Source organism: Equus asinus, chromosome 18, assembly GCF_041296235.1.
Source record: "Equus asinus isolate D_3611 breed Donkey chromosome 18, EquAss-T2T_v2, whole genome shotgun sequence".
Classification (NCBI taxonomy): Eukaryota; Metazoa; Chordata; class Mammalia; order Perissodactyla; family Equidae; genus Equus; species Equus asinus.
Window position 1 is genome coordinate 31,506,634 of NC_091807.1, and position 15,803 is coordinate 31,522,436.

General features: G+C 45.2%; 1 protein-coding gene across 2 annotated transcripts in view; it reads right to left on the reverse strand.

Moving 5' to 3' along the window:
• Nucleotides 1-6,611: 6,611 nt before the first annotated feature.
• RCAN1 (regulator of calcineurin 1) overlaps nt 6,612-15,803 on the reverse strand; it is a 96,594-nt gene continuing 87,402 nt past the window's right edge. For both annotated transcript variants that reach the window (XM_014843714.3, XM_070488825.1), the window contains exons 2-4: nt 13,009-13,182; nt 11,424-11,583; nt 6,612-8,376 (exon numbers count right to left, since the gene is read on the reverse strand). In XM_014843714.3, the coding sequence (XP_014699200.3) occupies nt 8,204-8,376; nt 11,424-11,583; nt 13,009-13,182 (507 nt within the window). In that variant the 3' untranslated portion in view covers nt 6,612-8,203. The remainder of the gene's footprint in view (nt 8,377-11,423; nt 11,584-13,008; nt 13,183-15,803) is intronic.

Sequence of the window (15,803 nt, forward strand, 5' to 3'; positions counted from 1 at the left end):
GCTCCCTCCGGAGGCTCTGGGAGGAATCCTTTTCCTTGCTTGTTCCAGTCTCAAGAGCTGTGTTCCTTGCATCCCTGGGCTCGTGGCCCCTTCCTCTGTCTTCAAAGTCAGTGGTGGAGCATCTTCAGATCTCTTTCTGTCGTCAGATCTCTCCCCACTTCCCTCTTTTAAGGTCCCTTGTGATTACATCTTGGGCCCACCTGGATCATGTCCCCAACTCAAATCCTTATCTTAATCATACCTGCAAAGTGCCGTTGCCCTATAAGATCACATCCACACGTCCCAGGGATTAGAACCTGGATATCTTTGGATCCATCATCCAGGTGGTCACGCACGGAAAGTCACTGGGGGGTGATGAGCAAAGGTGTGGCAGGATCTGACCTGGGGTAAGGAAGGTCCCTCTGGCTGCTGTGGAGAAGTGACTGGAGTGGGAAAGAGCAGAGCAATGCAGGGCGACCACACAAGAAGCTCCTGCAGCACCCCGGGGCGGAGACCTTGGTGGCTTAGACCAGGCGATCTGAAGGAGGGGGACTCCGGATGCATTTGAAAACAGGTGAGAACACTTGCGAGTGGAGTGGACGTGAGGAGTGACGAAGAGGACAGTCAGGGATGACCCCAGCATTTCTCAGCTGAGCTGGGTGAATGGTGTTGCCACTGATGGGGACAAGGAACACTGGAGAAGGGATAGGTTTAAGGGTCCTGCTTGGAAATTAAGACAAAAGAAAGTTTGGACTTGGGCACATTTTGTCTGAATAAATGAAAAGCAAAATAACAAAAAAAGCCACCCTGAGCATAGGATGAAATGAAATTTGGCCCAGGAACCCACCTTCTGAGATTGGCAGGCAGTTCAGTGGAGGTCAATTTCGGGGGCTCTTTCCATGAACACAGGGAGTCTAGGACTCTGCCTTCCCACACCATGGAGAGGGCCCAGCCCTTCCTCTCCTCCTTGCTCAGGCCTGCATGGCCTGGACAAAGAGGAGCATCCTTCGCAGGGGAAGCCATCAACTGCGTCCTCGCCAAGCTTGGCCATGGGGGACCTTGGAGGAGGTTTTGTCCTTGGCGCTGAATCTCACCCACAAAGACAGAGTCAGGCTCTCCCCAGTCTTCCCTCCTGGGAGGCCCCGGCTGCTTACAGGCTCAGTTCTCTCCTTTCATCCCCTTTCTGTTTCTCCCACCCCAACCCTAACCTCTCCTGACCTCTGGCCTCTCCTCTCCCAACTCTGAACACAGATTCTTCCTTTGACTGCTTTCTCAGACACGGGAAGCTCGACCACTCACCAGGAAGACATTGATCTTTCAGAGAGAGGAGCCCCAGACACTAGGACCTGAGAGATCCTCTGGGGACTAAAGGAGCCCAGACTTAGTAGCATATTATCCTAGTTAAACATCTTGCAAGGGGAAACTTTTTCCATTCTTTTCCTAATGGGCCTACAAGGGTTAAAAAAAAAACAAAAAACAAGAAAACCATCCATACAAAGAATAACTTCTCAATAGGTTACAACATTAGACTCGGCTCAGAGATGGTGAGTAACCTCAGGGAGAAGAACACCACGTGTCCTGATGAAGCCACAATACCGGGAGGGTTAAAGAATATATCCACCAAGAATCTGGAACAGGGTGGCTCTCAACCAAACAAGAAGAAAAACCATTTAGGAAGTGAAATTCAGCCCAGAAATTCAGCAGAGAAAACCAGCTGACTCAAAGCCGAGGCAGTTCAGTGCCTGAGCATTGCAGTTGGGTTTAAGAAACAGCAGATGGCCAGCCAGATATTAAATGAAAACAAGTCCCGCCTCAGTGTGGTTTTCAAGCTCTTTTATCTGTCTGTCTGTCTCTCGAGCTCCTGAGCTCAGTAGTTGCTCTGAGTCTCTCACTGGCCACAAATGAAAGCTCCCTGAAGAATCAGACCAAAGCTGGTGTGGGCAGGATCAGCTCCCCGTTTTCTCTGAAGGTCTACCCTGATTCTTTCTTTTCCCATGGGAGCTCCTATTTTCCCAGATGCAAGTGGTCCCTTGGGCTTCCTAGGAGCTCAGCTTCCTTAGTTCCCAGTACCAGCCAAGGAGCCAGGCAGCAAATCTGGGTGGTGGGGAGAAGGCTGTGGGCACTTTTTTCCCACCATCACGTTTGTTTCCATGGTAGCATTTCATGTTGATGTGTTTATGGGCGTGCAACGATTTAATAAAAACAAGGCATACCATGCCGTAGCCAATTTAATCTATGTGAATCCCTCCATTCTTGATTATTCAATATGAAGATATTTTAAGAAACTTCTACATACCCACTTATTTAACAGTACCTCTACAAAAGCAAATTTTTTGCTTTTTCACCAAAGACCTGCCATGAAGACCAAAAACTGAAGCTGGGCCTATTTTTACCTTATCCAAATCATGAATTCAAATGAACTCAGTTAAAAGAGGTTATTTGGCAACTGAGCCTGTAATAAAACCCAATGAAGAATATTAGATGTTGGAAGGTATCGACATGCGTATTTGATATGAGCCACTATTTATAATGGTTATTCATGATCCTATATAACATTTAAAAGTTATTTCTCCAATATTCATGGTGCTTAAAATTTTTTTATTTTTGTAATAAAAAGAATGATATGGATTTTGTATAGTTTGCAGGAAAAATGTTTTAGAAGCTTCAGAAATAAAATTGACCTTGTAGAAACATAGTGGGTTCTTTTGTTTGTTTGTTTCTTTTCCCAATAGTTCATTCATTTCAAATGTATCACTACAGATGTATTTTCCTGGTCCAATATGTCACTGCTGCCCGAGGTCTCAGGAGAGGGTGGGTTGACATTAAAGACACATTAAAGTCAATTTTATTTACCACTGATTATTTGAGGGTGTATATTATTCTTTAAGGAAATAAATATCAAAAAGTTGATTTTTAAAGTTAACATTGTCATGGACATATCAAGCTTTTCTAGAAAAACTTAATTAGAGTGCTCACACTAATTTGGGGTGCTGCTTTGCCTTGCTGTATAATATTGTGTTTTAAGGATGTTATTAGGACCAGCCCCGTGGTGGAGTGGTTAAGTTCGTGTGCTCTGCTTTGGAGGCCCGGGGTTTCACCGGTTCAAATCCTGGGCGCAGACCTAGCACCACTCATCAGGCCATGCTGAGGTGGCATCCCACAGAGCACAACCAGAAGAATCTACAACTAGAATATACAACTATATACTGGGGGGCTTTGGGGAGAAAAAGAAGAAAAAAACAAAAAAGAGGAACATTGGCAAGAGATGTTAGCTTAGGCACCAACTAAAAAAAAAAAGAATGCTATTAAAGCATTAGACACTTGAAAATGTTTTTTCCAGGATATAATGAGAATTGACACCTTCCCCCAACTGTTGCCCATTGTCCCAAGATTTGAAATTTTTTCTTTTATGCTGATTTTTAAAAATTAAATCAACTTTATTGAGGCATACTTTACACGTAACAAAATGCACCCATTTTGAGTGTGCAATTTGATGAGTTTTGGGCAAATGTATAGACTTTGTTTTACTGTGACTGTGTTGTTACTATTGCATTGCTCAGTCAAGATACAGAACACTTCCATCTACCTGAAAGTTTCTTTCCCGCCCCTTCCCAGTCACTCATCTTCTAGCCAATTGCTCCGTTTTGAGAAGAAAATTTTAAAAAGTTTTCTTTTCTTTCCTCTTCTATTGCCCTGCTCCAACACAATTATGTCTCTTTCTCTCTTTCTCCCGTTCTTGTTGTTTCAGCAGCCTGGCAATTTGTTGGGTTAAAGCACTGAGCTGCTTATCGGCTCTACTGACTAGGGAGAGGGCAACATGCCTCATTATTTTCTATTCTCTCTTAGTGACCTCTCACTGCTCTGCCTCTGAAATCCCCATCCTCCCACCCACCCATCCATCCATCCATCTACCCACCCATCTATCCATCCACCCATCTGTCCATCATCCATCCCTCCATCTTTTGTTGATTTCTACAATGAGCCACAGGCCACAGGAATCCTGCCTTCACTTGACTTATGTTCTAACAGGGAACACAAACAATTTAACAATTATGCTAAAAAGGCAATAATATAAAAAAAATAAGTCAATAAAAAGGCAATGGGGAAGTATGGGATACAATGGGAGATTCGGCAGGACTAGCTAAGAATGATTCTTAGGGAAAAGAGACATTAATGATGGAGACCTGTCTGACAAATATCAACGAGTCAGTTAATTATTTCAGTAACATTTATTGAAGGCAGCAGGCTGGGCACAGTGGTGGCTGCAAGTGATCCAGACAAATCTGAGTAGGATAGATGTGGGACTGCTTTCATGGAGTGCATATCATTGTGGAGTTAGCCTAGGCTGGGCTGGGGCAGTGGGATAATGTTCTAGACAGAGAGAACATGCATAATGGTGCATAGGGAAGACAACATGGTGAGTTGTCTGAAAATTCCACTGATCAGAGTATCAATGTCAGCCAGGAGCGGTGGCCTGATGGCCTTGAAAGAGCGAGCTGTGACCTGGGGCTATAGCAATCCTTGGCTCCCATTTGCTGTGTAGCATCGTCATGAAGCCCTAATCAGAATCTCACAAGAAAAAGAAATGTCGAATATAGATACCACATCTCAATCACTTGCAAATAATTTCCTTCTGTCTCTCATAAACATAGCCATGATTAAAATGACCTTTCACGAACAGCAGGGAGGGACTGCTGGAGAAAATGAGGTATGCGAGAACAAAATCCATCTACCTGATTGCTATGTAACTTTTGGTGAGTCACAAGAGTGAGAATTTCAGATGTGAATTAAAGATTGCCAAGAGTGGTGGCATGCTGGAAAAAATTCCTGACATGTCCTACTTTAGAGTCAAAATACCAGAGAATTGGGGAAGAAAGAATATATTTTTTCCTTATGTTCTAACTTCTTCCCAAATAATTTTAAGGAAATTATTTATGCAGTTTCCCTCCGAATTGTTGCTCTTTAGGTGAATGTTACTTGATAGGCACTTATATTGAGGCAAACATTCCCTGGGGTTCTGCAAAAGCCGTAAAGGATGACAGACCCCAGCTGCCGATTCATTTTTGATGATAACATGTCCATATAGTGTATTGAATCCTTTGCAATTTGGTATTTGATAAAACCTATTTACTTTGTAGTGAGTTCTGTATATTCTACCTAAAGTTAAAGCTTTCTGAAAACCCAAGTCTTCTGTGGGCACTAATTCACACAGTGTTCTGGAAATGTAAAATCTTAAATGGTCGCTGACTGCAAATCAATGTTAATAACCCAAGTATTAACAGCTGCGTGAAATGTTATGCTTCTTTCATCGTTTACTACCCTTCACTAGGATGTAGCATACATTTCGGAGGGGCTGATTTTCTTTTCTTGGATGGCCCTAAGCTACTTACCATCAGATCAGAAATACAGACTATCAAATCTATTTAAGGAACGCAGTCAATCAATGACAAAGCGTGTGTTTTGCGGGATGCCACCCACTTTGCGTCTGTCAGTTTGCATTTTACCGAGTCTTCACACAAGCAGGGCCAGACAAAGAAATGCGGAGTCCTGGGCACATTCATGATTGGGGGCCCTTCATATCCATCAGCCTGGTAACCAGCAACCGCAGGCATTATTGGTTTCAGAATTTCAGCTGAGGCTGCCCCACGTACCTGCCACAGAACTACTCATCAGACATCATCCTTCATGAGTGAGGATGTTGGCTGACTTGCGAATTCTGCTCCAGGATCTCTTGGCTTCCCCGGCAGTGGGACCATCCACTTACATTTCCCCAGTTGTGTAAGCGGACCTGCTGGACGTCTGAGTTAACTGACAACACATTTTGGCTTCGCTCCAGCGTTATTTATGAAGCAGGATCCTGGGCTGGCACACGTCTCAACCCAGCTCTGTTCATCCGTGGGCTCCTAGAGATTCCAAATGATAAATGACAGCTCCCCTCCCCCACTAAGTGGTCAATTAGTGAATCTGCTCACTAATCAGATTCAACCAACCTGACGGAAATGTGGATTCCCAACAGGTTTCAATTTCAAACATATATGGCTTTGAAATATGTAAATGCTCTTGGGAAATGACAGGATGAGGCTATTCATAAAAGGAAACAAGAGAAGCATGTGAATTTTCATGGAAAAATGCCAAATGTTAATCTTGATCCAGATGAATGTCATGTGCTAGTGTTCAGCAAATACATACTTCGTTATTTACACCTTGCACATAGGAAGCTGATGACCCTTTGTAACAAGAATTCCAGGGAAAAGGCTGCCTGAGATTCAACCAGAAGGCTCGAGATGGACTTTCTGAACATAACTGGCCTTTGGGATTTCGTACCTTCTGTGGACAGCTTTCCTAACAGGAAGGAGAACTCCTCAAATTAACAATCATAAACACTGTTTAGTGGAGCAGTTAGTTTTCATCATAGTATCATCTCCCTAGACAAAGGAAATACTCAAACTTCCAATTTCATCCTTTTTCCCCTTTATGAGGTGACGTACTGTTAGTGTGGCTGACCCTCCGTGAACCATAACAAAGGATCAGCAGTTTCTATGCTCAAACTGAAGACGGGATGTGTCCTTCTGACAGAGCAGAATTCAAAGGGCTCGCAGACCGATCATTAGAAATAAAATGACAAACATAACTTTTCCGTAAAGAGCATATCGTGTCGATTTATTATAGAATGCGGTTAAAAAAAAATATTTTGAGGTTAGCCTCTCCAGTTTAAAAGCACTTCACTAGGAACACTTGACAGCTATGCAATGGTCTCTCCCTCACCTGCCCCACCCAACCTGCCAAGTTCTGTAAACAGGGTTCTGAGAACATTCTGTCAATTTCTTGACATGAACCACCAAATGTATTTGCTTCTTAAAGAAAACCATCTTCGGAATTTCCAAAGCATGCACTGTTAGCTCGGCATTAGGTATTTCCAAAGGACAAATTTTGTTATGGTATCATAAGGCCAAAATATAATACCTATTTACCAGACATACACATTACAACTAGAAAAACATTACAAACGTTAACCTAGTGTAACAATTCCATCAGGAATTAATGGGAAAAGGCACTGCATCTCTCTCATGTCACCACACATCGACTACCCACTTCACACGCCTTGAATTCGAGTCCTGCCCAATGCTGTGACAGCATTTTCTACAACATACAATTCACAGTGGGTTAATACGTCTTACACTGTTTTCCCACTCCCAGATTCTTCACCCAAGTGCACAACAGGTATGAATATATGCTATCAGCTGTATTTACAAGTTTATCTTGATGTTTTAGTGGGGTAAAAATCAACTATGTCACCTGACAGCTCTCCTAAAAGGCTTTTGGCTATGACTCATGGAGATAAACCACCACATGAAAGAAATCAATGAAACCGATGTCCTACCCAAAACACCTAAACTAAAATTTCTTATCCACAAAAAATTGGCAGTGAAACTGCGGTTCTCTGAATATTATAAGCGAAACTCTACACAGGAATTTCAGATCGACTTCTTTTGCCAAAGCACTGAGTTGTAGGTTGCTTCGGACAGGGTGCTGAGTGAGTGAGTTCCGTAGAATTCCACGTGTGAGCGCTGTTGCAAAGAGAGTCACGAATCTGGAGAGGTGACAGATTTTTCAAATGCTTTCCTAGCTTCCCAAAAGATGTAAAACAACAATGGCGGAACTCTATATACGAACAAAGGTTAGTCATGAAAATCAGTAATATACATGCACAAACATTAGAACATGAGAGGAAGAAAGGAAACACTACAATTCCCACATTGTATGGTTGTTGTTTTCGCAACCTTTCCGCACCAGACACTCCGTGGCTTCACGCAGTGCCTTGTCCTACCAGTAGAGATAGTCTACCCCGTGGGCTGGTTAGAAACAGAAGGCTCTCCCCGGACCCATTATCAACCTGCCCTTGGCAAAAACAGAACCTACTAGAAAAGAACAAGTACAAAACACTATCGTTATCAGTTTTCTCGAGACGTTCCCAAATGTCCTTGTGCGATCACCCCAGACTCAGTGATTGGCCCAGGACATTCCTGGGAGCCATGAACACTGACTGACGCGCAGCACTAGAACCAGGAGACAAAGCCTTGCCTCTCTCCTGAGCAACATGAACTGGAATTTCTGCCACCGTGATCACGGCTGCCACCTCCAAAGTTGTGACCGGCCACTTCCACAGTAAAAGATTCCTCCCCATTGAGTATGACTTGGATTACTTCTGCGTCCCGGTGCCTGTTCAGCTTAAGTGGATGGGCGTGTACTCCGGCCTTCGGGTCTGGATAATTTTTGGTTTGGGTCTCTTCATTCTTTCCATCTCGTCTTCTTCCTCGTTCTCCTGGTCGCTCTCGCATACGTGGACGACCACGCTGGGAGTGGTGTCGGTCGCTGCATGCAATTCATACTTTTCCCCTGGGGAAAGAAAACGATTGCGGGGTAACTCAGGGAAGTCACTGACAGCCAATGGGCAACAGTAACTGGAATAGCAGTAGGGGTCTGTGGACATTCAGTGGGGACTGAGGGACATGGCCGGTATGCTCTGGATTAGTGTTTCTTTGCTGGTTCATCCAGGAAAAATATATATATACACACACACACACAGTCATGCACCGCCTAATGACATTTCGATCAATGACGGACCGCATACATGACGGTGGTCCCGTAGGATCAGCACCATATAGCCTAGGTGTGTAGTAGGCTATCCCACCTAGGTTTGTGTAAGTGCACTCTATGATGTTCACACCACAACGAGATTGTCTAAGGTTGCATTTCTCAGAATGTGTCTCCATCATTAAGTGACATATGACTGTAATATACAATATCATCATTGCATATTACTCTGCTTTCAGTCAAATACTCTGAGTCCAGGAAGATGAAAGGTACAGAAAGAATGTGTTTTCCAATTACACTTAACATGTCCACCAGGTCTCCAAAAACACCCAGACGACCCTCCCCCCCGCCCCCCCAACCAGCGTGGTGTGAGGAGTATCTGTTCAGGAAAAGATGCCACATGAATAAATGTGTCAGGACAGGACAGAGTGAGCCTTCCTCCACAGAGCACCCCGGGGGACAGGAGGCACAAGGAGGGCCTGCATGAAGACACAAGGGTGGCTGGTTGAACCAGGGGCTCCCAAAACATTTTGGACCACGGCATCCTTTTTCAAACGACAGCTATCAACCCCCTGGAACCAGGAGTGTCCTGCTGCTCTGGGTCAGCCTTAGTTTTCCAGTTCAGTCAAGTTCAGGCCACTCTGGTCCAGCAAGGGCTGGGGGAGCTTTCTGCAGCAGCCAAGCCCTGGCAGCGCTCTATGGCGCCGGTCTGGCCACAGAAGAGTCTGCATCTTGGGAGCTGAGGAAGGCAGCGCAGCACAGAGGCCAGCACTTGGCCTGTGAGTGCTGCCGCTTAGTACCCGGTGCTCATGGGCATGTCCCTTCACCCCCCTGTGCACCTCAGACTCCTCCTCTGTAAAATGGGATAATAAAGGCATTGATCTCAGGGAGCTGATTACATGAGTGAATGCAGGCAAAGCACTGGTACCTGGTACACGGTACCCATTCCCCATAAGTGTCACCTCGTTTCATTATGTTGAAAAATGGAACGTGAATGGTTACTGGTGGAAAGCTGGGAGTAGTAGAAATGCTGGGGATTTCAGATAGGGGTGCGGTGGGGAGGGAGGTAGCTTGCTTCAGTTTGCTCTACCTCTCAGTTGCGGGGGAGCCTGGGGTGGGTTTTCCTCCAAGTTCTCTTCCTGCCTGACTGGATTAGAAGGGCAGCTAAGCAGGGCTTCCTGCCTCACCCTGCTCTGGCGACTCCTCTGAACACAGAATGCGCTGTGACTCATAAAAAAGGTGGTTCCCTTCCCTCTATCCCACAGGGGAGACTGGACTGTCATCATGATCGCCTTTGAGAAGGTGAAGGCGCCTCTGCTCTCTCCTGGCAAGAATTAAGGTGGAGGGTCAGAGTCCCCCTGGGTCAGGAGGCTCTTGACAAATCCTTATCTAGCTCCCCATCAATCATAGTCCGGAAAGCTTGGCGTAGGACTGTATGTGCAATCTTGTTGGGGGCAAAGTAAAGCTGAGATAAGAAATATTGTTCAAGCTCATTGTTAAGTAAACTAAGGGGCCAATGGACATTATGTCCATTTTCTATAAAGCCTTCTCAAATAAGCCTTCTGGAAGGGAGTGGTACATTCTGGAGAGTGAGGAATTCTCTTTAGCATCTCTCCTTGCCTCTGGAGCAGTGTGACACCTCTCTGCAGGTGGAGATTTTGTTTCTCCCTCCTCTAACATCACAGCAGGTTCCAACCCTCAGCTGTGGGGATGCGCCTGGGCCAGGAGCTGCCCGGAGAAGCACACGCTTCCTCAGACCAGCCATTTTCCATCCTGACCTTCACGCCAGGATGAGCAGTAAGTAACGTGATCCTTGCTTCCTACCACACGGGGGATTTCCGTCGGGCCATGTTTTCAGAAATGTGATCTTTTCAATACGAAACTGCTGATGGTCCAAGAAAATAAAACTCTCAACCCAAAGGAACATCGGACTGCTGGTCAAGGAGAAAGCTGATGGTCTCAGCACTTACTGCGTTTGCTCCAAAGATGGGGCAGGAGTGGGGCTCAAACATCTGTACCCCAAGACCCTCTTGTACCCACCTCTCATCCAAACGCTATCAGAGAGGACAGGGGTCACTAACATTTTATTGTTTTCAAAAAACATGCATTGAGTGCTGCCTATGAGCCAGATACTGTTTAAAGTGCATTCTCCACAATGGTCTCCTCTCCCGGTCACTCCACTGGGTAACACCCATTTTACAGATGAGGAGCCTGAGCCAGAGTACCTGTCTCCCTTCATCCCTGCAAAGGACTGGAGCCTCCCCCTGCCGGGGGAGCACCCGTATGGGGCCAAGTCAGGGCATGCAAGACTGGGGCTCTTTCTTACGACAACTGATGGTTCTCTGTTCCCTCACACATTCAAAAGGGCAGGCGAGAATGAGATGAACGGTCAAAATTACCTTCCACTACAATGAAATCCCTAAAAGGGAGGGGTCTGTTTTGCCTCTCCAAAGTCCACCTGCTCATCCCCACTTGGAGCAACAGGACGTGGGGCCAGGTCTTGAGCCACCCAGATGAGGTGTGCTCAGTGGGTGAGGGGACGGATTCAGGTGACGCCGAGTGGGAGGGTCACGGTGCTTGGTCCCCATGGCCAGCTACAGTCCCTCTTATACACCTTCCTAAGGAATGAGGCCCGAGGCAGGCACGCAGGCTCCCAGCGTGAGTTACAGTGATGAGGAAGAATGCAAATAGAGAAGATTCACAACGCCACTGGCATCCATCACACGGAAAGTTGAAAAGGCAATGGGGCCGCCACTGCTCCCTGCTGCGGGGGAGCATCTGTGTCTCGGACCCGGAGCGCAATCTCTCCACATCTCCTTGCCCCGCTCCCCACGGAGAGCACCCCTTACCTGGCCCTAGCTTGGAGATAGCGTATAAAAGATCATAATTTATGACAGGAGTGGCGTCTTCCACTTGTTTCCAACCGACCGGGGGAGAGGCAGGAGGAGAGATCAGAAACTGCTTGTCTGGATTCGGGGGAGCCAGGTGTGAACTTCCTATGTGTAAAGTCTGAGGAGAGAAATAAATACAGGCGGATGTTTCTCGAGGGAAGAACTGAAGAAATGCAGCAGCACTGAACGACCGCTTACGGAAGACAGGAGGGAGGGGACGAGCCACGTGGGGGCAGCAGGACCGGGCAGTTCAGGGACGAATGGTAACAGGGTCCATGAGCGGAGGGGGAGGGAAGAACTCTGGTTTTAGTGCAAACGTGATTAGAAGCCCCTCCCAGCCTGGGACTCCAAGCACGGGGACTGCAAGTAACTATGCTTGACCCAGACTGAGGGAAGATCAACAGAAATGGTTTTCCTAGAAATGGAAAAAATAAAGCCACTGTCGTCCAGGTCAGGAGGGATCTCAGAATCTATTTCTTCTAGCTCCTCATATCACAAAAGTGCAGCTGAAGCTCCAACAGGCTAAGCAACGTCTCTAGGATTATACAGTTGTTTAGGGGATTTTCAGAATGAACAGGCATTTACTTTAATAATCAGAAAAAGTCATGGAGGGACCAAGTCTTTACTTACATGGAACCCCAGAAATGCACAAAGGAGTGAGCTCAGCACTAAGGATCCAAGGCCAAGGCTTTGCCTCACATCCACTACCAGGGGGCAGGGCGGGCAAGTTCGTCTTCTCGGGCTGGAGCCTTTCTGCAGGGTCTGCTTCCAAACTGGTGTGGAACTCAGAGCCCCCACAGGGGACTGGGGTTCACATTAACCAGGGAGCAGAATCTGAGAGAAGCTTCTTCCCCCTCCCCACTGCCAACCTGTTCGACCCCTGTTACATCATCAAATGGAACTTTGTGAGCTGCCTGGAAGGTGGGCCACCTATCATGGAGGGTCCCCAGGGGGAGAGCTGGAAGGGTGGTGAGCAAGAGAAAAAGCAAACCCACTCACAGCACCGCCTGAGTGCCCTGGGGCTGGGACCCCTCTACCAGGAGGAAGTCTTAGTCTTGGCTACATGTCTGGTCAACTCATTTTTTTCCTTCAAGCCGGGCCTGGCAGCCCTGTGTTGATGTGTATCCTGCTGGCAGACTACAAGTTCTCCACTTAGAGAGGAGGCTGCTGAGAACCTGCACAGAGCCAGGAGCCAGTCTGGTCTGCTCTGGGCCTGGAGCAAGTCATTAGCCCTGATCCTTGAGCCAATTCATAAAAACTTGCTACACAGATCCTGGGGTTCTGGGGAAGCCGTGCCCACAACACTGCCCTCTACCAGCTCGTTCTTCCTTCCATCATCACTCAACCCAAGGAGGTCAGGAACCATTTCTGAGAGAGCTTTCAAATACACACTGATGTTTTCTTAAAATAGGGCAGACAAGGAAAATTTGGAGTATGAACTTTGCCCTTCTCAAGATGAACTCTTGGAGTCTTAAATCAACTCAATTGATGTACAAGCTATTTTTAGAAGGAGTGAGTGGGAGGATTGATGAACTCGACTGACCTGAGCAAAATATAATTTCATTTCCTTCCCGAGAAATTCAGTCTTATGTAGCTGGAGTCTCGCGTCGGCTGCAGATAAGGGGTTGCTGAAGTTTATTCGGACTCGTTTGAAGCTCTTAAAATATTGAAAGGTGATATCCTTGTCATATGTCTTGAAGAGGGATTCAAATTTGGCCTGAAAAATAAAATGAAAGGAGTTAAATTTTACCAGCATATGACCCTTGATTAGACAACCGATTACATTTCTTATTGAGCAATGGAATTAGTAATTACTAGTAATTATAATACCGATAATTATTAGTATCATTTCAAGAACTCCTAACTTCTTTCTTCCAGAAGACAAAACTCAACTTTCTCCTCTGAGCGATTGTGCCCTTTTAATTCTAATACAGGTGATTTTATACGAAAGTAAGGATGTATACGATTTACTAACTTCATTTATTCAGCAGAACACTTACTAATACTTAAATACTTGTTATAGTCACAGAAACCTTCCTTTTAAAGTAGAATGAGCATTTTCGAAAGAGGACCAGCTTGGTAATTTGCCACCCCTCTGGCCTGACAGTTCCTGTATCCGGTGACCTTTGGCCATCCCCCACTCAGCTGAGGGCTTTGCTGTGTGCATCAAATACTTCTTTAGGGCTTAAAAGCGCTAGAACTAATTTGAAAAACCCATTTTTATTGAACTGGAAAAGAAGTTAATAAAAAGCCTTACATTCTTAACGTAAAGGAAGTGGGTTTAAAAAAAATTCCCACTATTGTTTTCCCACTCAATCTGTTACTTTTTAACTCTCTAAAAATAATACTGGTTTAAAAAGATGAGAGGACTGCCAATGGAGCCGTTTCTGCAGGCTGGCTTGAACATATATACATCTCTAGCTCTAATGTTATAAGGGCTGGTGAAAATTCTGAAACAGCAGGAGCTCTTAGAATTGAAATGCCCGAGGTCAATGGTTACTAGCTTAGATTCAGGAAAGAGCTCATCAGCCTCCTGGGAAAAGCTCTGGGGGACGCCCCCTTGGTGGGTCCAGGGGTGGAGGTGTCGGTGGGGGGAGCTGGGAGGCCGCTGCAATCCTTCAGCATTCCAACCAGAGAGCAATGGGCAGTTGAAACTGAGGAAGATTACATGAACTTAGTTGCTGTGTTTTACGAGTCTTTTATTCCAGACTAAACACTGAGGAAAGTTCGGGAACCCCTGTGAAAGGCAGAAGGTGGTGGCTGAGAGTCGGGATGGGGCAGCATGCCATTTACACAGGGGACTGGTGCAGAAGAGGAGGCAGGGCCCACAAAGTAACGTAGAAACTGATGGAAAGCACAGGACTTCTGCAGAGGAGAGAGAGGATTCTGAATAGAGATGAGAACGTCTTCAAGAATACTCAGCGATAGAAAGAGGAGGAGCGAAGGGGCCACCCTGGACCACGTGCTCGCTCCACATGGCAGGGCTGCCAGCAGGTCTGGTGGTGTCTCCAAGAGGCAGGTTGTTAACGGGGAGTGGGAACAACCCACAACTTTCTCTCTGCAAATTCCTTGGCTTTTCTTTAGTTTCTAGAAATTTCTGTGACTTTCCCGTGAGGGGTTTCACAGAGGCAAAGAATGAGAAAGAAAGCAGAGCAGATGCTTCGCATGGGATTTCATCTGGCTGCCTCTGACTTTTTTCCCCACCTCTCTGTGCATGGGCAAATTTCTGGCATATGGATGTCTGTGTAAATTTGGAATTTCGCATGACCTCATCGATGGGCATTGTGACCAACTGTGTAGTTTTGAAGCTATGATTCATAATTTAGGTGAGATGACTTTCGTGAATATTTTTAGAATACAAATCAAGGCTTAGGACAAGAACACAACAGAACTCACGTTATCTGTTAAGGCCATGATACTATTATACCATTCTCTTACAAAATAATCTAATTTGTTCTGATAACTGATATCTAGTTATTACAGTTGTTGGATAGAATCTCTACTTAATTAAATAAACAAAATAGTGATTTTACTCACATAAGGCTAATACTAAATACACAGACTTTATACTTCTACATATAGAATGTGCTCTAATATTTAGTTCAAAAACTGCAGTCCTGGCTCACAAGCATAGTACACAATTACGGAGTTAAATTGGACTTAAAAAAAAAAAAAAGAAGAAAACTTCATACGTCCCAATACAGCTTTGGGTATAAAGCATGTAACACAAACACCACATCCCCCAACAGAACATACAGAATTCATCCATATACAATATTGTTAAAGATCATTTAGATAGCTGGGTAGCTATTGATGAAAATCTTGCATTTTAATCAAATGGAGAAGCAAAGCATAATAATTAAAATTACTAATTACATTAATCACCATCAATGAGAGCTGCTTTCCAGGAGGTATGCTTACCCCACACTTAAGTTGTTTATGCAGTTTTGTTATTTGCCACGACTGCATTTTCTCTAGCTAGAGAAATCTGGAAACTCGAGGACAGACCCTTGTAATTACTGCAAACATATAAATGTCTTTACAATATTTATTTCCTAAGATAAAATCAAATATTCCGAATTCTAGACGTCAAAGTGAAACATCCTGTTCATCACCAGAAAAGACCTCCCTCCAAGAAATTTACTTACAAACCTGCACAGAATGAAAAACACACGATGCCCAAACTCTGCCTTCCTAGTTGGTCAGGGGACCTGGATGTTTTCAAATATTGAGAGCTTTAAAAATTCCTTCCTAGTTAATTCCTCAGGCGACAGCTTTTGATTTTTAAGGCTCAAAGTAATTTGGATTTATTTCAACACCCCTAAACCCACAAGAGAG